Source organism: Halichoerus grypus, chromosome 7 (assembly GCF_964656455.1).
Source record: "Halichoerus grypus chromosome 7, mHalGry1.hap1.1, whole genome shotgun sequence".
NCBI classification, from domain to species: domain Eukaryota; kingdom Metazoa; phylum Chordata; class Mammalia; order Carnivora; family Phocidae; genus Halichoerus; species Halichoerus grypus.
This window is the reverse complement of record NC_135718.1, coordinates 155232398-155256272: the sequence shown is the minus strand read 5'-3', so window position 1 is coordinate 155256272 and position 23875 is coordinate 155232398. Positions and strand designations below refer to the sequence as shown.

General features: G+C 58.9%; 1 protein-coding gene across 5 annotated transcripts in view; it reads right to left on the bottom strand.

Annotated features, from left to right (window-relative positions):
* Positions 1–23875, bottom strand: part of KCNN3 (potassium calcium-activated channel subfamily N member 3) — a 133664-nt gene that overhangs the window by 12504 nt on the left and 97285 nt on the right. For 3 of the 5 annotated variants that reach the window (XM_078078600.1, XM_078078601.1, XM_078078602.1), the window contains 2 exons: positions 9715–9856; positions 2345–2455 (listed from right to left, as the gene is read on the bottom strand). In XM_078078600.1, the coding sequence (XP_077934726.1) occupies positions 2345–2455; positions 9715–9856 (253 nt within the window). Of the gene's footprint in view, positions 1–453; positions 1790–2344; positions 2456–9714; positions 9857–21234; positions 21522–23875 lie in introns of those variants that run through there. The other 2 variants (XM_036086756.2, XM_078078603.1) reach the window with 2 other exon arrangements.

The following is a 23875-nucleotide window of genomic DNA, read 5'->3' as shown; positions in this document are numbered from 1 at the left end:
TCTCTCTCTCTCTCTGCTTAGGTGTTTGGAGAATTAAGTTTGCCTGCATTTGTCATAATAGATTGCTTTTATCTGTGGAATGCACGACGGTCCGCTCTTGAGAGGTTTCTGATTATGCCGCGGTCGGCTCTCCGAGGTTGGGTCTTTCTCTGGTGCTTCACTGAGGTCCCGGGAGAGACCGCGCTCGCCCTCCCTGGGCTCCAGGCGTGGAGGGGACGGGGATGGGGCCCTGGCGCCCCAGGGAGAAGGGCTGGGCTCCCTCACAGCCCGGCAAGGGGAGCTGAGGCTCTCCGGCACCTTCCTTCCACCCGAGGTTTTAGAGAAGAACCTCTGGAAGCCCCAGGCCCGCCAGGCCCGCCAGCTTTGAGAATCCTCCCTCTGCAAGAGCCGCCCCTTCGCGATGTTTGCTCCTCTGGGAGAAGATACGAGACATTAAAGAGACATTTATACAGATTTAGGTGTTCTCAGAAAAGTGAGATGTATTCAGTTTGAAAGGGACCTGGTGCTCATGGATGAGCCACAGATATTTGTTGATTTGATTTTCGGTCCTGCTTTTCCAAAAAGTAAGTGGCCTTGAGGATTTATAGAATTATTTTAGAGGACGGGACACAGCGACCACAGTGTCCGCTCCTTCCACAGTTGGACTGCAGACAAACTGCTCATTTTCCCGTCAGGTGGGGGGGCTGGCTCTGCTTGGCTTTATTTTCCTCCACTGTCTGATTTACGGGGCAGAAAATGGAGAAAGCGCGGGAAGGGCACGCAGTACAAAGTGTATCGGGGATTTCTCGAAGCACACCAGACTATGCGGACTGTTCAGGCCTCTGCTCTAGGGAAGCAGCTGCCGGAAGGTCCTGGAGGCAGGACTGCCCGCCCTCACCCCTGCATCACCCTGGTCACCCCTGCACCAGGAGGCCGGGTGCCAGCGGGTCTGCGCACGGCGGCGCCGGTCACGCTGGTAATGTGCTCAGTGCGGAGCTGCGCTCGTGTGCGTCCGCCGGGGCTGAAGGGAACCGCTGGGCGGGTGGATGCCACTCAGAAAGCCGCGGGCACAGCCCTCCGTTCCACCATCGCGATGCTGCTGACGCTCTCTGTTGTGCATCAGACGGCGAGGCCTGCCTGCCAGCCGGGGAGGATGTTTGCGGGACCCGCCCCTTTGCACATCTGGGGAGCCTCTGCAGAGATTCCAACACAGGGATGCAAAGACCAGACAATCAAACCCCATAATAATGCTGCTGAGAAGCGCAGGGGCCTGGGCACTGGCGCTGGCCTCCCCGCCTCCCTTCTCCTCCCTGCCTCCAAGTCTGTTGCTAACGCTGTTTTCCCGGGCTGCAGCGTCATCACAGACTATCTTCTCTCGCATTCAAAACCCCAAACCAGCACCTGGTGGCTCCCGGGCCCCCAAGCCCCTGCAGTCCTGAACCAGGAAGATGGGCCGCAGCGGCCCTGACCCCAGCACGGGGTCTGAGGCTTGTCTCAGAAAGAGGAGTCTTGCAAGAAATCCTCTTGCTGACCTCTGTTCGGCTGCAGCTCTGGAGAATCCTCCGTAAAAGCGGCGTTAAGGAACCGTTCTGCCTGCTCGTCTGGCTGGTGTCCTGGAAGGGCCGGTTTCTGTCTCTTCTCTGACCGTTGAGCGGGTGGCAGGCTTCCAGCAGCTGACCCATCTCCCCGGCCTGCACGCCTCCTCCCCGACCACGAGCGAGAAGCACTGCCCGGAAGCCCCCAAGGGGGACTGGATGATGACACTTTGACGAACACCATTTAGAAATGGGGGCTCTGCTGTGATGATCGTCTTTAATGATTTTTTAAAAAGAATTGGATTTAGATGCAATATTGTTTTTAAGACTCTACTGGCCTCCCTGGGGTGCCCGGCCGGCTCAGTCAGAGGAGCGTGCGACTCTTGATCTTGGGGTTGTGAGTTCGAGCCCCATGTTTGGTGAAGAGATGACTTAAAATAAATAAAACTTAAAAAAAACCCCAAAACCCCCAAGACTCTACTGCCCTTCCTAACGTTGTCTGACCTAACCAGAAATGCTGCCTCACGCTGGGTGACCGGTTCAGTGCCGTTAGGGGAGGGGGTGGGTCACACCACCGAATGCTCCATTCAATTGTCAGGAAAATTTTTTGGTCATCTGAACCGAGCACAGTGATTTAGTAGAAGACGGGAGCCCGGAATGCTGGGACATCGCGCCCCCCGTGTGGAGACCGCTCGCAGGTGTCTGGGTTCCCGGCCCCCTGACCCCCGTTGAGAGGTGTGGCCCTGACCTACAGCACTCAACTGTCTCCTTGTGACCGGCCTCCACACTGGGCTGGAGCCCCCCGTTAAGACGTGGACAGTGGTGTTTACCCGTTTGGTGAGCTGCGTATCCATCATGAAGTTGTGGACATGCTTCTCTGCCTTGGTGAGCTCCAGCTTTCGGGCCACCACGGCCACCACGAGGGCAGTGCAGCCCGCACCCTGTGGGGGACAGAAGGGGGGAGAGAGCCCGGGATTACAAGGCAAGCTGCAGGCAGAGGACGGCTCCCCCGCCGGGCCGACTGCAGGGGTCCAGGAGCCGACGGGTGCCCGGGGTCTCTGGCCGGTCGGGCTCTGATTGCCACCCCCACAGAGGAGCCTGCCCGGGGCTGACCTCCCTCCGGGAGAGGGGAGACCACTGAGTCTTCAGAGGACCAGCCAGGTGTTAATGGAGCGGGTGTGGGGGGTGGGGCTGAGGCTTCGGGGGATTGAAAACAGCAGATAATCACTCGGTCATTGGCAAGGCTGTGCGGGTGGACGGTCTGGACACTAGGCCCCGTCTCCCTCTTGTTTATCCAAGCCCACCCCCCGCTCCAGACCAAGGGGCCGGGAAGAGAGAAGGCCATGCTGATACGAGAGTCGGGGTGGTATAGCACCTGCCATACACCCCACAACACACCCCACAACACACCCCACAACACACCCCACGCTGCACCCTGGGGGGACGGGGTTGGCGTGAGTGTGTGAGCTCAGGGATGGGGCTTGTTCGGCACTCGGGTCTTTGTAGGCAGTGACTCAGCACGAGGACTGAGCCCCTTCTCCATTCGCCCCGAGACCCCGCAGACACCGTGGGGACACAGGCTCCCGCCCCAGGCCAGGGCTTCAGGGAGCCTGCAGCAGCCCTCAGTACTCCCCCCAGCGATGTTCTCGCTGCGGGCGCACAGGGGTCCCACAGAACCCCCTCTGCGGGCCCGCGGGGCGCTAGCCTGACTGTCCAGAACCGACGGATCCTGAGTCCCCGACGGGGGGCTTTCCCGCCCACCCTCGAGCTCAGGGACGCCCAGGCCCGACCCCCACTCACCCCTCTGCAGGGGCAGAAGTCAGTCCTGCCCTGCCTCGCCCCTGCCTCGCCCTGCTCTACCTTGGCCTCACCCTGCCCGCCTCCCCCTGCCCTCCCCCTTCTCCTGCCTCCCCCTGCCCCTGCCTCCCCCTGCTCTGCCCCTTCCTCGCCTTGCTCTGCCCCTGCCTTCACCCTGCCCTCCTCCTGCCTCACCCTGCTCTGCCCTTGGCTTGCCCTGCCCCTGCCCCTGCCTTCACCCTGCCCTCCCCCTGCCTCCCCCTGCTCTGCCCCTTCCTCGCCCTGCTCTGCCCCTGCCTTCACCCTGCCCTCCTCCTGCCTCGCCCTGCTCTGCCCCTGCCTCGCCCTGCTCTGCCCCTGCCTCGCCCTGCCCCTGCCCCTGCCTTCACCCTGCCCTCCCCCTGCCTCGCCCTGCCCTGCCCCTGCCTCGCCCTGCTCTGCCCCTGCCTTCACCCTGCTCTGCCCTGTCCTGCACACTGGCCTGGACCGCCCCGCCCTCCCTCATGGGAAGAGAGGAACAGTCTGACCCTCTAGATGCCAAACTGTAACTGCAGTTGCCACAAGCCTGGCTTAGCACTGGGGGGTCCCAGGGCTCGAGGGCTCCATCAACAATGTTTTTGGCTCATCGGTCGAACAGAACGGGTTAGAAACAGAGAGAGATGTTTTTCAAGGTACACCACCCGCACTGCAGCCGGGAGGAGTGCGTGTGGCGGGGCGGTCAGCAGGGGCTGGCTGGTGTCAGGCTTCGGCTGAGGGGGCAACGCCTTCCCCCAGCTCTTCACAGCATTCCCTCAGAACAATCTCCCATTTCCCGGTACATTTGGTGAACAACCCACTTCCAGCACAACAAACTGAAAAGGACCATGTCTCCGTGAACTTTCCTTCTCCGACCTCATCTTCCTCTCTTGTTCGGGAATGGCTGTGTTCTCTTGGCATCTGCGTCTTGCAGAAGACTGTGCCCACTCTTCAAGGGATCTGTATGGGGTGTTGGACAGCCTGGTCCATAACTGTCGTTGATTTAATCAAGCCTCCAAAAGTAACACATGGCTTATAAGGAGCTGTTCTGGAGGGAAGAGGTGTTAGGGTTAGGGTCAACCCTAACCCTAACCCTAACTCCATTCCCCTCAACCACACCAAGTACCATCCCTCTCCTTTGTGGGGAGTTCCAAGCCCAAACACAGGGACATATCATAGTGTTAAAAATGGGGCCTCGGGGGCGCCTGGGTGGCTCAGTCGGTTAAGCATCATGATCCCGGGGTCCTGGGATCGAGCCCCGCATTGGGCTCCCTGCTCCGCGGGAAGCCTGCTTCTCCCTCTCCCACTCCCCCTGCTTGTGTTCCCTCTCTCGCTGTCTCTCTGTCAAATAAATAAATAAAATCTTCAAAAAAAAATGGGGCCTCACTTGGAGAGGCCTCCCCAGGCTCTGTTCTCCCTCGCCTCCCCCGGGGCCAGGAGAGCAGAGTTCCACTTTAATCACCCCTACAAGCCAGGGGGCAGAGGCGCTGAGGAGGGGTCCCCCACTCATCACACTGCTCTGGGGATCCCATCAAACGATCAGTCGTGCACCATCCTGGACTTCCAGGGTCCGGGAGCAGGTCCCTGGCCCCCACCATGGCTCACAGCCCAGCTGCTTGATTGCAGGGGGCTTCTAATTGGAAGCCAAAGTGTTTTAACTAAGGAACCATCTATTTTATACGATTAAGATAAATTTCTGCATGGAGACAGGAGGGTGGACTGGATTACGTTTTCAATTTCTTTGGACTTAAAGGTGCCAAGACTCCTTGTGGCTATTTCTCTGGAGGGCACTGGGTTCTTAACCACTAAGTCTGACTTGAATAGATAGCAGTGAATACTCTCAACTTTATTTTTCTTTTAGAAAATCCATCATCTGGATGTAATTAGGGAAGTCACCAATAATGAAGCCTCACTTGGTCATTTCCATTAAGAAGCAACCTTGTGAAGATGGGGTCAGACATCAGCAACCTCCGGAAAGTGGTGGGTACCGTGCTGAGGTCCAGACTGCTTGTCCTCTGTGCAGTGTGTGTGAGAGAGACGGAGAGAGAGGGGGAGGGACGGGGAGGGGGAGGGGAGGAGGAGAAGGGAGGAAGAGGAAGGGGAGGAGGGGAGGGGGAGAGGAGGGGAGAGGACGGGGAGAGAAGGAAGAGGAGGGGAGGGAGGGGGAGGAGCAGGGGGAGGAGGGGGAGGGAGGGGAGAGGAGGGGAGAGGAGGGGGAGAGGAGGAAGAGGAGGGGAGGGAGGGGGAGGGCGAGGGGAGGAGGAGAAGGGAGGAAGAGGAAGGGGAGGAGGGGGAGGGGAGAGGAGGGGAGGGAGGGGGAGGATCAGGGGGAGGAGGGGGAGGGAGGCGGAGGAGGGGGAGAGGAGGAAGAGGAGGGGAGGGAGGGGGAGGGGAGAGGAGGGGAGAGGAGGGGGAGAGGAGGAAGAGGAGGGGAGGGAGGGGGAGGGGAGAGGAGGGGGAGGGAGGCGGAGGAGGGGGAGGGGAGAGGAGGGGAGAGGAGGGGGAGAGGAGGAAGAGGAGGGGGAGGGGAGAGGAGGGGAGAGGAGGGGGAGAGGAGGAAGAGGAGGGGAGGGAGGAGAGGGCGAGGGGAGGAGGAGAAGGGAGGAAGAGGAAGGGGAGGAGGGGAGGGGGAGAGAAGGAAGAGGAGGGGAGGGAGGGGGAGGAGCAGGGGGAGGAGGGAGAGGGAGGCGGAGGAGGGGGAGGGGAGAGGAGGGGAGAGGAGGGGGAGAGGAGGGGAGAGGAGGGGGAGAGGAGGAAGAGGAGGGGAGGGAGGGGGAGGAGCAGGGGGAGGAGGGGGAGGGAGGCGGAGGAGGGGGAGGGGAGAGGAGGGGAGAGGAGGGGAGGGAGGGGGAGGAGCAGGGGGAGGAGGGGGAGGGAGGCGGAGGAGGGGGAGAGGAGGAAGAGGAGGGGAGGGAGGGGGAGGGGAGAGGAGGGGAGAGGAGGGGGAGAGGAGGAAGAGGAGGGGGAGAGGAGGAAGAGGAGGGGAGGGAGGGGGAGGAGCGGGGGGGGGGAGGAGGGGGGAGGGAGGGGGAGGAGGGGGAGGGGAGGGAGGGGAGGGGTACAGAGAGAGAGTGAGCTGGAGCAGAGACCAGACAGGGAACACTCCAGCTGCGTCCTGAACAGTCAGGGCAGAGCGGGGGAGGAGGGAAAGGCTGGGTGACGGGGTTGAGTGAGGAAGGCGGGAGGAAGAGGGAGGCAAGACTTGAGTCAGGAGGTAACCGTCAGGGAGCGCCTGGCTGGCTCAGTTGGTTGAATAGCTTGATTTCGGCTCAGGTCCTGATCGCAGGGCTGTGAGCTCGAGCCCCAAGACAGGCCCCGTGCACAGCGAGGAGTTGGCTTGAGATTCTCTACTTCCCTCTCTCTCTAAAATAAATAAATCAGTCTTTAAAAAAGAAGGTAACGGTCAATTTTGGCTCTTTGGTGGAGATGAAGGGTGCGTTATGGGAGCCGCTCCCTCCCACGGTGCCCTCCTGTAAGGGGTCTGTTGATGGATGTTCCTCGGGGACGGCGGGGCACCCGTGGGCAGGGCGCATCCCCGCCGGGGGCGGCTCCAGGAGACAGGGCGCACAGGCCTCGGCCGGCTCCCGCCATCCCAGCGTGGGCAGAGGGGCCTGGGAGGAGGACGGCGTGGGACGGAAGGGGGCAAACCGCCGCGGGTGTGACTTCCACGGGGTCACCGCGGAGCAAATCCATGACTCAGACTTCCGCCTTCAAATGTGACAAGTCCCGAGTCACAGCTGAGGGCAGCTAGATTCCTGGGTCCCCTCTGACTAGCTCCTACTCCCCGGAGGGGCGGCACGGGAAGGGTCCCCCGCCACCCGCCGCCCGGTTCGTGGTGAGCAGGAGCAGGAGTGGGCGGAGGAAGGTGTGGCCAGGCCGGTGAACCTGCCAACTCGTCTGCAGGTTTGTCCTCCACACCCGTCCTCCCGCCTCTCTAGCATCAGTGGTGGGGCCAAATCTCGGAGGGAAGCCTGGGCGGCTTACGCAGCATTCTGTCTCTGCAACAGCCTCCATGGAACAACTGGTTTGAAAGCAAGGTGCTTCAGGGAGAAGCTCATCTTCTAAACCTGACCAGAAGCGGACGTCCGCTGAGCCTCCTTCCAGAGCGACTCAGAACGTGACCCCACGTTCCCTTTGCAGTTCAAAGAGCATCTCTCCTGAGGCCATGGGGGGAGCTCAGTGTCCCCAGCAGACGTCCTACAGCTTTCGTCTATTTGTCCCAAACTCAGGAAGGGTCTGCAGAGCGAGTGCAGGTGATCTGTCCTGACACGGGGCTCCTACTAAGTGGTCTTGGGGGCCCCACGTGCCCCCTGATGCCTGCAGCCGGCCCTAAGGGTGCGGCCAGGTCCAGTTCTGGAGACTGAATGTCGACAGCTTTCTCTGACTGTCACCGTCGTCATGACGCTCTTTAGGGAAAGGTGCCGGACTTTGACTGACCGGCTTCTGTGGCCGGAACCCCTCCAACGCACCACGTCTGGGCCAACAACGTCAAGTTGCTCAGACAATTACATACCCTGCCTAATGGTTGATAATTACACCGTTTCTGGGACTGCCAGGAGAAAACAATGATTAAGACTATTTACAGCCGCACACACACATCCTTCCCTCCCCTCTGGCGGCCTCGCTGGGCCCAGGTGTCCATGGCAACCGCACGGGGAGCCCTACCTGGAGTGTGGGCTCGGCTGTAACCACCGGGAGGGGCGCTGGCGGGAGGCAGGGGAGGGGGAGGGCGGCTCGCACCGTGAAACCCTGGCAAGAATGACTCAGCTAGAAAAGTCACATTTGCTAGAAGAATGCCACTAAGTTCTTCCCTGGGGCCGACCCCCAGGGAGGCCACGGACTTGAACCTGGGTGGGAACACTGACAGTGAACGCACAGCCCCTGAACACGGAGAGGTACGGATTTACGCAACAGGGTTTTAGGAAGAGAGAAGATGAAGGGCCTGTGCTGTGTTTTTAATAATGGGAGGGGGTACGGCCCTCCTCATCCTCGCGTTCTCCCGCTTTGACCCCACCTCACTCCAGAACAGCCCTGGCCAAGGTGCTGCACCGGCCAGGAGCAAACCCCCTGCCAAAGACCCCCCCCAAGGAGCAGGTGTGGGGCCGGGGGTCCTGCCTCCTGCGGCTCGGTCAGAGAACAGAACGGGAGACTCGGGGGGAGCCGGCTCCCCGAGGGGCTCATCCACCCCCCCCCCCCCCCCCCCGCCTGAGAGCTGGTCCTGAGGCACAGAGCCTGGCCCGGCCCCGGGGGGGGGGGGGGGGGCGCCGAGACCCGAAGGCTTTGGCCTTCGGGCAGCATTTCACTACTTTCTGGAAGGATTATTGCCTGGTTCCTGGTGGCACCTGGAGTCTGGCCAGACAGACGCCTTTGTTCTAAGGCCTTCCACTCACCCAGGGTTTCCTGGGCCGGGGATAAGCCTCTGCTTGACTGCTGTTCCAGGCCGGCTGGCTTCGGCGGGAAGGGGCTTCGGGGGGCAGAGGGGAGGGCTGTGTCCAGGCGGGAGACGGCAGTGCTGGGCTCTCCTGCTTGGGGCCCCTGACCCTAGAGCCTCCTCTGCTCCGAGGGGCCCACACTCAGCTGCCTGGTCACTGAGATCAGTGCCAGAAGGCCCCCGGGCTGGGGGGTGGGGGGCAGCCCCCACTCCAGGTGAGGCTTTAGTGCCCTTTTCGCTGCAGAAAGGAATTGTTCAGAGGGAAAAGTCCAAGGGGCACCAAAAGGAAAGATTTTCACCCAAGTGTGGGGGTTGCAGAGGGGCTCCCCTGGGGAGGGCTGTGGTGTCCACGGGGGGCCCCAGAGCCCAGCGGCAGGCCTGTGCACCCCCACACCCCACCCCAGCCACCCTGGCCTCACTGCAAGCTCTCTCCTCTGAGCCTTGGGGGCCCCAGAGGGGGGCGGCCGGCCCTACAGGGAAGCGAGGCCCAGCCCCGCGTCACGGGCCGGTGCAGGAGGGGCGGCGGCCTGGGGCTCCCCACTGCCGTCCACTGTCACCGGCAGCCTGTGAGGAGCTCAGGGCAGGCCCTCCGTCCCTGCTCTAGCAGCGGCCACGGGCTCAGGGCCCTGCCCAGTCCCCCCGCCCAGACTTCCAGTTAAGCTTTCTCAGACGGTCCCAGGTCCGGAGGGGGACCACTCAGGGCAAGCCCTGATGCCTACTGGGGCGAGCTTGCGCAGGGGGGTGGGCTGGGTGGGGGTGCAGCCTAGCCCGTTTTGGGGTGCCGTGAAGGAGCCGTTAACTCTCCGGACCCGGGACCCATTCCTGTGTTAGAAGAGGCACTAAGCCCGTGAGAGGCAGCTGCCTCCCCCTGCGGGGCGTGTCGTAGCGGCCGGGCGGGCCCCTCTGTGCCCCTCGCAGCCCTGGAGGGAGGGACGCCGGGCAGGGGCAGGTACTCACCATGATACCGGTGAGTAGACAGACGCCCTTCCCACAGTATGTGTGGGGCACCATGTCCCCGTAACCGATGGACAGGAACGTGATGGAGATGAGCCACATGGCGCCCAGGAAGTTACTGGTGACGTCCTGCTGGTCATGGTACCTGCCGAGGGGGAGACAGGGCTTAGTGGAGGGAACCGCCGGCCCTGGGGGTCGAGGCTGTGGGCAAACCCGGACCGGGAAAGACATGGGTCTTTGCTGAGGTGCCGGTGACCGAAGGCGCCCAACTCTGCCCGCCTGGCCCCCGCCTCCTCCAGCTCGCCCCCAGAGGCGCTCCACGCTGTGGACGCCCTCCGAGCGCTGGTACGACAGCTTTGGGTGAAATCATGCAGGAGTAAAATTTAGATGTTCCCTTCCAGCGACAACCTGAGTGTGTGTGGATGCGATCATCTGAAATCACAGGCCCCTGAACAGGGGAGAATGTCCAAAAAAATCACCAACAAATCTAGCACTTTTCTCTAAGAAGGTTGAGGGATCCCAGAGAAGGGGCCCCTGCTCAGGGCGCAGAGGGCGGCTGTCACCACGGGGCTTTCGGGGCTGTTCTCAGGGACGCTGGCAGCCTCCTGCGGAGCTGGACGGGGCTCTGGGCTCCCTGCTGGCGGGGAGGGGGCGCTGGAACGGTACTGTGCCCGTCTGCTCTGCCCGGGGCCCCCCGCGCCCCGTCCTTGCCCTGCCTCCTCTCATGCCCAGACACACTGTGTGCCAGGCTCTGTGCCCAGTGCTGACATACAGACCAACAGGACACAGCCCCTGCCCCCAGGCTCTCAGCTCAGGGGAGGGCCGGTGAGGATGCAGACACTTGCAGAAGTGGGTGCACAGGGTGCCTCTCAATCAGGAGAGAAAGGGCAGTGACCTGGACCCAAACACCGGCAGGTTGGTCAGAGGCTGCAGTTTCCAGGCTGGCCAGGGGGAAGGGTGTTCAGGCAGAGGGAACACCCTCACGAATGCCCGGGGCTGGGCTCGCGGGTGGCAGGGGTCCGGGGCGCCCCTGGGGCGGCAGGGCAGGCGGAGGTGGGTCCTTTCTCAGAATGTTCGCTAACAGGGTCCGCCTGAACCACACACGAGGGACTCTACAGCACAGAGGTGAGGTAGCCAGGTGGGAAGCAGGTGGAAGGGGCCAGGAGGAGGTGCGGGTGACCGCCTTCATCGCCCGCCTGAGCCTGCCTGAGCAGATTCCAGGGAGCACATCGGTAGTGGGCTGTCCAGCCCCAGCCTGACGCCCGTACCAGCAAGCAGAGATACGTGCATTAGCCTCTCCACGCTGTCTGCACAAGGGCACGCGCGCCCAGAACTCCCGGGGAACATTGCAAGGACAGGCATCCCCTCGCCGAGTTCTGTTGCCCTCTTCCTGCCGCCCCACCTGCCCTCTCCTGGTTGGCTGCCTCCTGCGACGGCCCGTCAGGCTACACGGGAGTGGTACCGGCTGGGGCCGCGCACTCGATCCCCAAGACAGAGTGTGCCCTGCTCCCGTGCCAGGGGCCTCCCCGTCCCATCCCCCCAGCCCCCGTCCCTTCCGCTCCTGTGCGCTGCTTGGGGGGGCCGTGGTGGCAGACCCCCCCCAGGGCCTGCACCGAGCTGGCGGTGGGGACTCCTTCCTGGGAGGGGTGGGCTTCGGAGTCCGCGAAGCAGCCGGACTCAGTGACAGGCTGAATGCAGGGGCACACTTAGAGACGGCCCCGGCCGCAAGCCCGCAACGCGTACACGAATGTGGGTCACCGGTTCATCCTGAAGACATCTCGGGTCAGGTCTGGGACAGCGAGGTTGGGGTGCATGGCAGAGAGGACGTGAGCCTGTGGCCTTGGGCTCCGCCTGCCCAGCCTCAAGCCCCAGGTCCCCCTCAAGCGGCTCCAACCTGATCTGGGGCTGGGGGGCTGCAGCGCACGGGCAACCCGCCCAGCGCCGGCCGCTCAGTCACTGTCGAGGGGCAGGTGTTGTCCGTCTGAGAACCATCTACTGAGAAACAGAGGGGGCGGGCGCCAAGCAGGGAGTCCCGGGCCGTCTGTGCAGGTGTCTTCAAGGTCGGCTGCAGAGCTGTTTGCTACAGGGCACGAAGGGGGCTCCTGTAAATTCTTGGACACAGAAGGGACACGGGACACTGGGTGTCCGAGAAGCACTCGTCCAGCTGCTGCCGCAGGAGAGACAACGGCGGGCGGGCCTGACACGGGCCTGCTGGAAAGTCCGCAGGTGCCCGAGGAGAAGCGACGGAGAGCCGCAGGGGACAGCCGTCGTCACCCACGCGGACGCCGACCACGGGGTCTGGACTTAACCTGTGGCCTGTCTTCTGCCTACGTTCCTGGCCCTGCCGTGCACGTGGGTCCTCAGTGTCCCCTCCTTGCAAACCCGAGGCTTAACCTGGGGTCGCTGGCTGCTCAGCGGCCCACGTGTGAGTGGCCCCGAGAGAAACAAATTGGAGCTCAGAGTGGTATCAGCAACAGGTAGTTGTCGTCACCTTGATGTCCGATTGACGGTTTTATTTTTCTTCAAATTCCCTTTATGTTCTTGTGGGTTTGTTTGTCATTCGCACACACAACCCTATTGGTGCTGTGTGTGCGGGATAGAAGCAGGTCTTGGGGACGCCACTCACTCTTTGCCTGTGAGACTTGAGTGCTGTCCCCTTTGGGGGGGCACAGAGACACCCACTGCCCCGCGTCATGGGGCCGGAGGCATGTGGCCCACCGGGAGGGAGGCGATGAGCCGCCGCCCGGGCTGGGGATTGAGGGCTGTGGGAGCAGAGAAAAGCTGTTTCCAAACCTGTTCACAATTTTACAGTGGTTTACACCTGTCACAAATCCACGTGTGCATGTCATGCTATTTTTTTCAACAGAGAATTTTTCAGAGAACCATTTTTTTCTTTAAGCGCTAGGGAGGGAAAGGTATCTTTTTTTTTAAGGAAAGTTATTGTAGTTATTAATTTCTCATGAGGGTGTGGACTATTTTTTTCATTTTTTAATATTACGAAACAAATGATAGATATAGGCGACCATGTGACACTTGGTGGCAAATTAAACACACATGGTCCTCAGACCCTTCCGCACGGCAGACAACCGGGGGTCCCCAGAAACCTGAGGAGAGTCTCTAACGTGAAAGACACAGACTGAGTCAGTTAAACAAAGAAACAGGACTCTGGATCCCAGGCAGCCCATTCGCAGGGAAGAGCACATGGGGTAACCCTGTCCTGAATCAACATTGTGAGAAAGACAACACTGGCCCCAGGAGATGCGAGGCGATGCTGGACAAGGGGGTCTTTCTGGAAGGACTGGGGGTCAATGGAGGGGTCTCCCAAAAGGCAGAGATGAAAATATGAGAAAATCACTGAACCCATCTACCAATTCAAATATTAACAGTTTCAGAAACAGAACTGGAAAAAAGGAGGAGGAGGAGAGAAGTAATCATTAAAGAAATCATTAAAAATTTTTTTCCAAAACTGAAGGATGTAAGTTTCTAGATTGAGGGCCCTCTGTCCCCAGGCAGTGGGTGAAAAGACTCACACTGAGGCACATTATTGTGAAATTTCAGAACACCAGGGGGGAGGAGAGGTGTTATGGGACTTCCAGAGCCAGTGAGGGAGGGGGAGGGAGGGGAGGGGGACCGAGGGAGGGGGAGGGACTGAGGGAGAGGGAGGGAGGGGGATGGAGAGAGGGGGAGGGAGGGGGACAGAGAGAGGGGGAGGGAGGGTAGAATGGGGAGGAAGGGAAAGAGGGAGGAGGGAGAGAGAGAGGGAGAAGGAGGGAGAGAGGGAGAGATGGGGAGGGAGGAGGAGGGAGGGAGAGGTCAAATATAATGAAGCAGAAATCGGGGTAACTTTGGACGGGTTGACAGCAACATTCAAAGCTAGCTGGCCATGGAATAACGGCTTCAAAATTCTGAAGGGAAATTATTTCCAAACCAGCCAAGGTATTAGTTCAGTCTGAAGGTTGAGTGAAGACATTTTCAGATCTGCAAGACTCAGAGATTTGCCTCCTCTGCACTTTTCCCACAAAACCACAGAAGCTGTGTCACCAGAACGAAGGAGTGAACCAAGAAGGAGGAAGCCTGGGACGGAGGGAGTGAGACCCTGCAGGACAGTGTCCCAGGGGGACGGGGGCCCAGGGGGATGGGGGCCCAGGGGGACGGGCGCCCAGGGGGACGGGCACCCAGGGGGACAGGCGCCCAGGGGGACAGGGCACAGGGGGACAGGGCCTGGTGGTCCTTGGATGCCGGCCAAGTGCCAGACTGGAGCAGGTCAGAGGCCCTGGGAGACATTTCTCCAAGAAGACAAAATTGATAGAAAAGCGAATGTGCCTGAAGGTCCCAAGAAAAGGTTGGACCGCTGCCAGAAGGTGGAGCTGAATTAGTGATAAATACATGGAAAGAGCTGAGCACATGACCAGACACGGTGATTCACCAGGAGAAACAAGTTCGGTAGGAGAGGCATCACTGTCCTTTCCTGAGGGCACAACCATGAACAGTCAAGCGCGTGCTGGTGGGACTCGATGGCCAACCAGGATCAGGAGAGGCCGGTGACGGTGATGGGAGGCCGGGGGGGCGGTGAGCAGGGGCCACATCCTCACCTCCCACGTGGGAAGCGAGCAGATGGCACCAACACGGAAGTTTTGAATACCAGCAGCGCACTCATGTCACTCAGACACGCGGAGGTCACCACGAGCAGTAGCGGGCACAAGGCCCGCAGAGAGCTCCCTCTAGGGCAGGGCAAGCGAGACGAACTGGCACAGAACCACGGACTCCAAAGTGTAACCTTGTGGAACTTCCATGATACCCAACATAAGACCAAGCCGAAGAGAAAAAACCAGAAATGCATGTCACGTAAAATTCAGTTATGAAGCACAGACACAAAAGGAGTGTCGCCGAGCTCACCGCACCAGCCGCCCGCCGAATGGCCAGCTGCACTCTCTCCGTTCTGGGCTCTGCATCCCGAGCTTGCGCTCACCACGGCCTTCCACACGTGTGCACGCCCGAATGGCATATGGTTTAGCTCGGCCTGTCTCCGAGTGCCATAAAAACCAAGTCACACTCCAATAGCATGGTCCCCAGCGGTCCCCTTCCTCCTCCTGCACATGCATTTGTAATCCCGTCCTTCTGACCGTGGGCTGGACCACGCGGCTTGTTTCTAACACGTGGCAGAAGTGATGGGCTATCACCTCTGAAATCCCATGTTGAGAAGACCGCAGCCTCTGTCTTGGGCGAGCTCTACCTTGGGAGAAGCCCCTTGCCCTGCCAGGACGTGAGACCGTAGAGAGGCCTGGGGGGTGAGGGGCCACAGCCTGCCCACAGCCCGTAGGGTGAGCCTGGAAACAGAGACCCTTCTCTAGTGCCTGGAGAGCAGCCCGCAGGGCAGCCAGCAGCTTGACCACAACTTAGGAGAGACTTTGAGCCAGAGGCACCCTGTTAAGCTGCCCCTGAATTCCTGACCTTTTGCAACTGTGAGATAGGAAACATCTGCTGTTTGAAGCCACTAAATTACGGGACGACTTGTTACGCAGCAATAGGTAGCTGGCACATGGAACTCTTCTGTGAGCTGCGCCCTTGCACTCGGCATGCGGGCTGATCTGCGTGGCCACGGGCTTCCCGTCCTGGACATGATGCATCGTGTATTCATTCACCTGCTGATGGACATCTGGTCTCCAGCTTTGTTCTCCAGTGAGCAATACTGCTGTCCACAGCCTTAACCACAGCTCCCAGCACATTGTCTTAGAGCGTCTCTGGGCCATGCACCTTAACAGCGGGTTTGTGGACTTTTAGGGCATGTGCATATCCAACTTCGTTAGGAAATGCCAAGTGATTTTCCAAAATGGCAGCACTGTTAGGCTTCCACCAGCAGTGGATTACAATTCCTGTTGCTCCGTGTCCTCATCAACACTCACCATCATCCATCATCTGACAAGTTTTGCCCAACTAGTGGGTAAACTGGTACCTCATCATGCTTTTACTCAGCATTTCTCTGATGAAAGCTGGAGTATCTTTTCATGTTTATTGGTCATGTTTCCTCTTCTGTGAAGTATCATTCCTGACTTTTGCCCATTTTTCCATTTCTTTGTTTTTATCTGTTTTTCTTATTGGTTCTAAGAGTTCTTTTTATATTCTAGATAAGAAGAACTTTGTCAGTTTTTGTGTTGAAAATTCTTTTTCCAGTTTGTGCCTGTCTTTTTATTTTCTTTATAGTATTTTTGATGAATAGAAATTTTAAATTTTACTGTAGCTGAATTTATCATCCTGTTCACTTATAACTAGTGACATATAATTTTTAAAGAAATGCTTGCCGGGGTGCCTGGGTGGCTCAGATGGTTAAGCGTCTGCCTTCGGCTCAGGTCATGGTCCCAGGGTCCTGGGATCGAGTCCCGCATCGGGCTCCCTGCTAGGCGGGGAGCCTGCTTCTCCCTCTGCCTCTGCCTCTCTCTGACTCTCTCTCTGACTCTCATGAATAAATAAATAAAACATTAAAAAAAAAAAAAGAAATGCTTGCCTACCTGCAGTTATAAGGCTTTTCAATGTTTCTAAATGTTGTCTTTCACACTTAAGTCTTTAATTCACCTGGAATTGATTTCACGTTTGGTGTGAGGTAGGGATATGCCTTCCTTTCTCTCGAGTGGATAACCAGTCATCCTCGGCCCACACAACAAGCAGTGTCTCCCCACCCCCACCTCTGTCCTATGGATTTTTCACAGAAGTGACAATTTCTGGGCTCTCTATTCTGTTTCATCAGCCTCCGTGTCAACCCCTGCGTTCCTTTATATTCCTCTTTGTAGGCTTTTCTATGTATCTTCTCAGAGCCTAAAGCAGAACAGGTGCTCAGTGAATATCTGTGGAATGAATACGGCCTGCTTGTTACTCTTCCTGTCCCCGTGGGGAAGGGATGCTTGCTTCAGGAATTCAGTGAAGCACGTTAAGGTGACTCCAGCTGCTCTCTTCAGCAGGTAAGGTTGTGTTGGCTGCCAAATTCCTTGGGCTTGGAGTCAGTTCTCACCATCAAAGAGAACTCAGCTCCTTGCCAGGAGCTGTGACCTGACTCTTTTCACGTGGATCTTAGTGATATGATGGCCATTCATCCTGGGTCTGGTCTGTTTGCTGGAGATTTTTAGGGATCAAGCTAAGTGTATTGCCTTGTCCTCACCTTCCAGTCATCACCCAGCTTCACACAGTCAGACCCCAGCCCCCCGAGCTGTGGATCCCGTGCTTAAGTTCTCCAGCTAAGATCCCAACAACCTGGATCCCTCGATCCTTGACCTCCTGCTGGCCTGTGATACCCCTGGTGCCTCCCTTCTCAGAAGCCTGCTCCTCTGGCGTCGTCGGCGGCTGGCTGTCCTGGCTTCCTGCCGCTCTGACCGTCCTTCTTGGCCCCTTCGCCTGGCCTCCTCTTCAGCGTTCTCTGCTGCCTGCCCGCCGTGGGCATTCCCCTTTCTTGCCGCCATCATGCCCGCCACTGTCCTCACTGACCCTTCCACGCTTCGAGACCCAGCTCACATCTCGCCGGCCCCTCGCAGACACAGTGAGCTCTTTGCCTCTGACCCCACACCGCCCAGCGCTGGCGCTGTCCCCGCGCGGCCTGCCCTATGTGGACACCCCAGGCTGTTAGGTGTCATGGCCAGAATGCAGGGGCTGGAGGGCCAAACTGCCTAGGTTCGAATCTGGGTTTGCCCCTTAGTATCTGCATGACCTTGTCCTCAGTTTTGCTGTCTGTAAAAGGGGATTCATGTACAAGAAGCAGAGTTACTGTTGGGGCTGGATGAGCGGATCTTTCCAAACGGAACAGCGCCTGGCGCGCAGTGTTGGCTATGGTGTTATTACCATCTCGTGCAAGCCCAGCCTTGTCACCGCAGAAAGAGCGCGGGATCTGGAGCCCAAGCCTGCCTTGCAGGTCCTAATGGCTTTGTGACCTAGAACAAAGCACTTCACTGCCTCAGTATGTTTCCTCTTTAGGGAAGCGGAGTGTAATGTCTGCCTGACCAGCTCCCAAGGCTGTGGGGAGGAGTCGGTGTGGAAGGCCTCTGTCAGGCTCAGATGGAGGATGCACATCCAGCGGTGAGACCGACTCTTGATGAGCACCAGCCCCCCCCCACATGCGCCTCCCCCCGGGACCCCTCCTACCCTGGACTCCTCCCATCGGAACCTCTCCCACCAGTCCCCTCCCACCCTGGGCCCCTCCCACCCGGGACTCAAGCCCGGGGACAGGGGCAGCCTGGGGACAACTGGCGCACTGCTCTACAGGAAAAAGGTGGCTCCTCCCAGGTTCTCCTACTCGCTGCTGCCCCACTGTTCTGGATCGGCCACTGCCCTTCCCTCTGTGGTGACTCGCGGTTTGGACCCCTTATCTCTATCAGTCTCGGCGGCTGCATTTGCAAAATACGTCCAGGGTCGGGCCGGTCCCCACCGCCTCTGCGGCTGCCCCCTGGTCCAGACCTGTCCTCACCAGGACTGTGACAGCCAATCCCCCCCAACTGATCTGCTTCCGCCCGTGCGACCCCCACCCGCCCCCCCCAAGCCAGGGGGTCCCTTCAGAAAGCAAGACAGACCGTGTCACTTCTCTGCTCAGAAATTCCTGAGTCTCTCAGAACAGAAGCCGGGGTGTTGACGGGGGCCCACGAAGGCCTACAGCACCCACCCTGGGGCCTGACCCCCCAGCCGGCCAGCCGGCTCTTCATTGCTCCGCTCCCGCCACCCGGTGCCCACTCGAGTCTGGATCCTGGTTGCTCCTCTCCCGCAGAAGGCGCCCACCTCAGATCATTTCAGGTCTTTGCTCAACGGTCAGGCTCTCAGTAAGGGGTTCCCTGTCCACCAGTTACATCTGCAACCCGCCCCTTCCCCTTTCCCCCCGTGCAGACCCCCGCCGGACATAATATAGACTGGGCTAGTTTTGTGTTTACTGACTGTCAACCCCCCTTAGAACATAAGTACTCATGGTACTTTGTCCACTGCTGCCTTTCCAGCGCTCAGTAAATACTGGTTGAACGAATGAACTAATAAACGATCCCATTTTGTCGTCATCACAAGCCAGCAGGACAAGGTTGAGGACTGGGGCTCTTACCCCAATTTTATCACGAAACAATGAGAAGCTCAGGAGAGTAACTGGCCACACCAGCTTCTCAGAGAGGTGAGCGAAGGGCTGATCCCGCAGTGAGCAGGGGCGGGGTGGGGCGAGGCGGCAGAGCACCCGCTCAGGCCCTGCCAGTGGGACGGTGGCCGGGAGGCTCTGCACCTGGCACGCAGAGGCCGCTCCCAGGAGGCTCTCTCTCGTGAGCTCTGGGTTTCACTCCTGCCCCTGCCTCTGCCTTTGTCCAGATGGCCAGGACCATCAGCTAACGATGCAGCGCCCTCAGAAGCCTGGGGGTGTGATTCCAGCTTCGGGGGAATCGCTGCCGCATCCTGACGGTGTTCTGTGAGCCGGATTCGGAGGCTCTGAGACGTGCTCTCGGGGTGGGAGAGCCACCCACTCGGGAAGCCAGCCGAGCAGTGAGAGGCTGATGGGCCGTCGTTGTGGCTGCAGATGAATTCACATCAAGGCAAAGGAAAAAAAGTAAAGTTCTTTCTTTTCTTAAAACCAATTTCCCTTAGGGGTGCCTGGGTGGCTCAGTCGTTAAGCTCAGGTCATGATCCCGGGGTCCTGGGATCGAGCCCCGCATCGGGCTCCCTGCTCAGCGGGAAGCCTGCTTCTCACCTCTCCCACTCCCCCTGCTTGTGTTCCCTCTCTCGCTGTGTCTCTCTCTCTCTATCAAATAAATAAATAAAATCTTTAGGAAAAAAACCGTTTCCCTTATAAACATCTTGAAGTGTGAAATGAATGGCTTTGGGGGACCCAGGCTGCCCGGAGCCCACCAGCCCTCACACAGATCACTCTGCTTTATCACTAGGGCCAGTGGCCTATTTTTGAAGAGTTGGCTTTGAGTTTAGGAAATGAAAGGTGCATCCTTCTACCTGCTCAAGGCAATAGCTCCGGATCTTTCCAAGGCAAGTCTAATCTTTTGTTTCCGGCTCCCAGAGCTACGAGCACGGGTACAAGGTCTCCAATTATTTCTAAAAGTGGAGAAGCCCACCACCACCGAAAAGCATGACAACTCCGACAGAGCGGCTGCGACGCGCCACGGAGCGGACGAGGCTTGTGGCCCTTCGGCAGACACAGCCTGGTGTGGACCTTCCCCGCAGGGGTGCTGACATGCACGTCTCCTCTGGCAGTTTTCTCCGCAGACTTTGCCGAATGTGGAAGACTCAAGACGTGGGGCTGGTGTCACACATCTGGATGCCACCTCTCTTGCCAGGCCCTGGGGGGACGTCTGAGCCACCACGCCAAGCTCAGCTTCCCCGGGTGGGCGTTTCTCTTCTCTTGGGTCTCTTCCTGCCTTTGCTCTGCTGAGATGTTTGCCCAACTTCTCCAGTTTGCAAATGGAGGCACTCTTACTTCCACAGGCCGCTTTCTTCAAGACAGGGAGCGCTGTCAGCCTCTCTGAATGGTTATTAAATTAAAAGCCAGATGGCTCATCTGGCAAATCCTTCTGAGTCAGTTTCTCTATTTGCAATGTTTTCTTTCTTCTTATTAAAAAATATTTCCATGTTTCCTGATTTGGAAATGTTTCATAAAATTGCATGAAATTGGAGAAAAACAATATGTTTGGGAGAAGCACTGTAGCATACGAAGCGTGTCTTCCACGGTATCTGGAGGTGGTGTGCGGGAGAGGGCACGGGGCGCACAAGCCGGCCCTACCAGCTGGTAGCTACACAACCCGGGTGAGGCGCAGGGCCCTCCACACCTCTACCTTTCCCTCTGTAAAATGAACCTCTCCCAGGGGTCCTGCTGAGAGTAAATTATAAGGCCCTGCTCAGGGCCTGGCATGTGTCTGGGGCTTAAAGAATGCATTCATTTGTCAACAGCTATGAATGAGCCCCTACTACGTGCCGGACTTGCACCTACTTCATAGAACTTACATTCCCGGGAAGGAGGCCGACACCAAGCAGCACGAAAGCAAAAAAGGCCAAGTTGCACTTGAGACACGAGTGCCCAGGAGTGGTACGGGTGCACCTGGCATGGACTCTCTGAGGACAGGGCATGCACATCACTCAGGACGAGCAGGGGGAGGCGGGGAGGGGCCTCCAGGTGGAGGAGAGGCAGGGTGGATAAAGAGGTGCTCTCACAGTCACCAGCCCGGGGCTCCGATGAGCGGAGCCCATGAGCCGTGGCACCTCTGGCCTGCATGGTGGGTCGCCTGCACCCCAGGCCATGCTTCCCTCCCCCCCCCCCCCCACCGCCTTGTTCCTTCTGGAGCCTCTGTGCTCTGTCTTCTACCTCATCCTTTCTCTTTTCCTCTGTGTCACCTCCCACCATGGGATCTATTGGTGTGCTTGCTCCTGGGCTCGCCCTTCTGCATGGCCCCGGGCCAGCCCACGAGGGCAGGGTTGGGGGGGGGACGTTTAAACCCAGTCTCACCTCCCTCCCCTCTGTGGGCCTCTGCTTTCTCTCACAGCTGCTCCCCCTGGTTTTCATTCAGCACCGCCTACCTGGTCTGCCACACGTGAGCTGTTTTGCTCCTGGCTGAGACTTTTCCCAACATCCACCATCAGTCACAGGGCTGACTCGGAAGCAAAGTCCTTAGTTTTTCATATACAGAGACAAGAATCCCAGTGGTTGATTCTTGCAAAGCGTTTCCTCCAAGACCTTAGAGATGGTCTGTTTCTCATCTCGTTTTATTTCTGGGACACTCTGCAGTAGGTAGGCCTGGAGATGTAGCTCCATTTTACAAGATAACAATAATCATTACCATTTGTCAAGTGCGGGCCAGGTGCAACATGGGCCAACCTTTATGTGCATTATCTCAGTTAATCTTCACGATAACGAGATTCGTATCGTCATTTCCTGTTTTCTTGAATTGGAAACTCAGGCTCAGTCATATTAGGGAACTTGCACAGAATAAAACATCTACCACATGGCGGAGCCTAAGTGTGAGCTTGGCTTTGGCCGATTCCACAGCCCCATCTTCGACCATATCATGCCTTTGAGGAACTGGAGGCCTAGAGAGGTTAACTGGAGAGACTGCTGGCAAGTTTGCCTTTCGTGGGTACCTGGTCCTGGATCTGTATTGCAATGAGCTGGCCTCACAAGGGAGCAAACCAGAGCCAGGGCTGCCCTGTTCAGGAGTGTAGGCTGTGCACTGTGCAACTCCAGGGAGTGCCATTCATGGAGACTTCAATGTGAATGCTGCCCCCTGGAGGGCAATGCCGCGTAGGCGGTGGTCCTGGTTGGAGACTCAAAGGAAAGAAGGGTGTCTTTCTCCTCTCAGTTATGCTTTCCAAAGAGAATTAAAGGCAGGGAGCTCCCCAGGCGAGCAAATGTTGAGGAGGGCACAGAGCTGCAGTCTTGCCTGGCCAGTGTTAGTGTGGGAGGGAGGTGGGGACCACCTGGGGACCAAGAACAATGAGGAGAAGGATGAAGAAATGCCCTGAGAAGAAGTTTTCTTGTTTCTGTTTCCCAGAGCAGTGGGGCTTCCAGGTCAGGGCGTGGGAGCTCTGCTTGGACAGCCTCCTCTGCCACAGAGAAACGCGGGTACCCAAGAGGAGGGGGACGGGGCTGCAGGATTCTCCCTGACCACCAGCTGCCTACACGTGGAGTGCGGCTGTCTCTAACCTTCCCACAGGCCTGGGCATGCAGGTGGCACATGTCCTTGGACTTCTGGGGGTGGGCTCTGGCTGGAAGAGTGACAAGTCTGGGGGAGGCTGGGTCTCAGGGGCCGGTCCAGGCCCACCTGTGTCACAGCCAAACAACCCAGACCTTGGCTGACATGATTAGACGGAAAGTTCTGGAACACATAGGAAATAATTCGGATTCTGAAGCTTCGTACTATGTGGAGAAAGGAACGGGGATAGCTAGCACACACCCAACTTCCCCGGCCGAGGGGAGGCTTTCTTGCTGGAGGAACTTGTAAATCTCCAGAGCTGGCGTGCCCCCAGACCTCGGAGAGCAGCCGCTGGACGGAGAGGCTCGCGTCCGGGCTGCGCCTCCCCTGCTCATCTCTGCGGCCTTGGGAGCACGACGAAGGGATGCAGCTGGGGCACGACTCATGTTTTCGGCCTCTTGAGCTGAGATGTTCTTGCTGGAGGAGAGCAAGGGGCACGACAAGAGGGCCTGAAGGGCATGGCGTCAGGTCACCCCCTTGTCACCCATCTGCTCATCTGTGAACTGAGGGGGTCTCGCCATGGGGTCCTCCAGCTCGGAGAGCGCTTTCTCAGCCCAGTGGCCACACAGGACAGACAGCTGCGGCTCTGACCCTGGCTGCCGTAAGGGGCCATGCTTGGGAAGACAGAGATTCCCAGGAGGCTTGCCGACAAGTGTCTGTGCGGAGCGTCTCCGCCCGCAGAGTGGGCTTCTCCTAGGGAACGTTAGCCCAGAGGCCCAGGACTCTCTCGGGAGGGAAAGACACGGACTCACGGGGAGGATCTGGCAGGAGGCCCTTTGCCTGTTGGGTCATCTGCATCCCCAGGAGTCACTGAGTCTTGGGGCTGCCTCCAGCACGGCAAACCTCGTTCATTTCCGGTGAAGAGGTGGAGGCTGGGAGGGCCTGGGAGGCCCAGTGCCCTCACCACCACCGCCTCCTTCCACCCGGGGCACCAACCACATATGCCAGGGGTCGGCCCAGGAGGAAGACCCTCAGCTGGGGGCTCAGACTCTCTCCAACTTGCTGTGGGCCTCTGGGCATCACTTCTCTCCCCTGGGCCTGGGTTTCCTTATCCACAAAATGGGAGAATTCGGCCAAGGGAGCTCCAGAGCCCTTCCAGCTCTAAAGTGGGGGTCCCTTTGATCACACTCTGCACCCGCCCGTCCTGCACAGGCTCTGGAGAGCTGGTGGCTCGGGACCGACCACACACACACACAGACGCCAGGCGTCTTCACAGATGCGTGGGGAGGACGATGCAGTCAGGTGGAACCGGACTTGACCCAGCTTCCCCCCCCCCCCCCCCGCAAGGAGCTGCGAGCTGCATGGAGCCTCTCCCGGCCCCCACTGAGACCTTCCCCCCTCCAACACACGAGATTCCTGCAGCGGGCAGGAGCCAGGAGCGGGTGAGCGGGCCGCGCCTGCCCTCAGGCCTCCTCGCCAGCCCGGCTGCTGCTACCGTCCTCCCCGCTGTGGCCCAGCGAGGCCCCGCG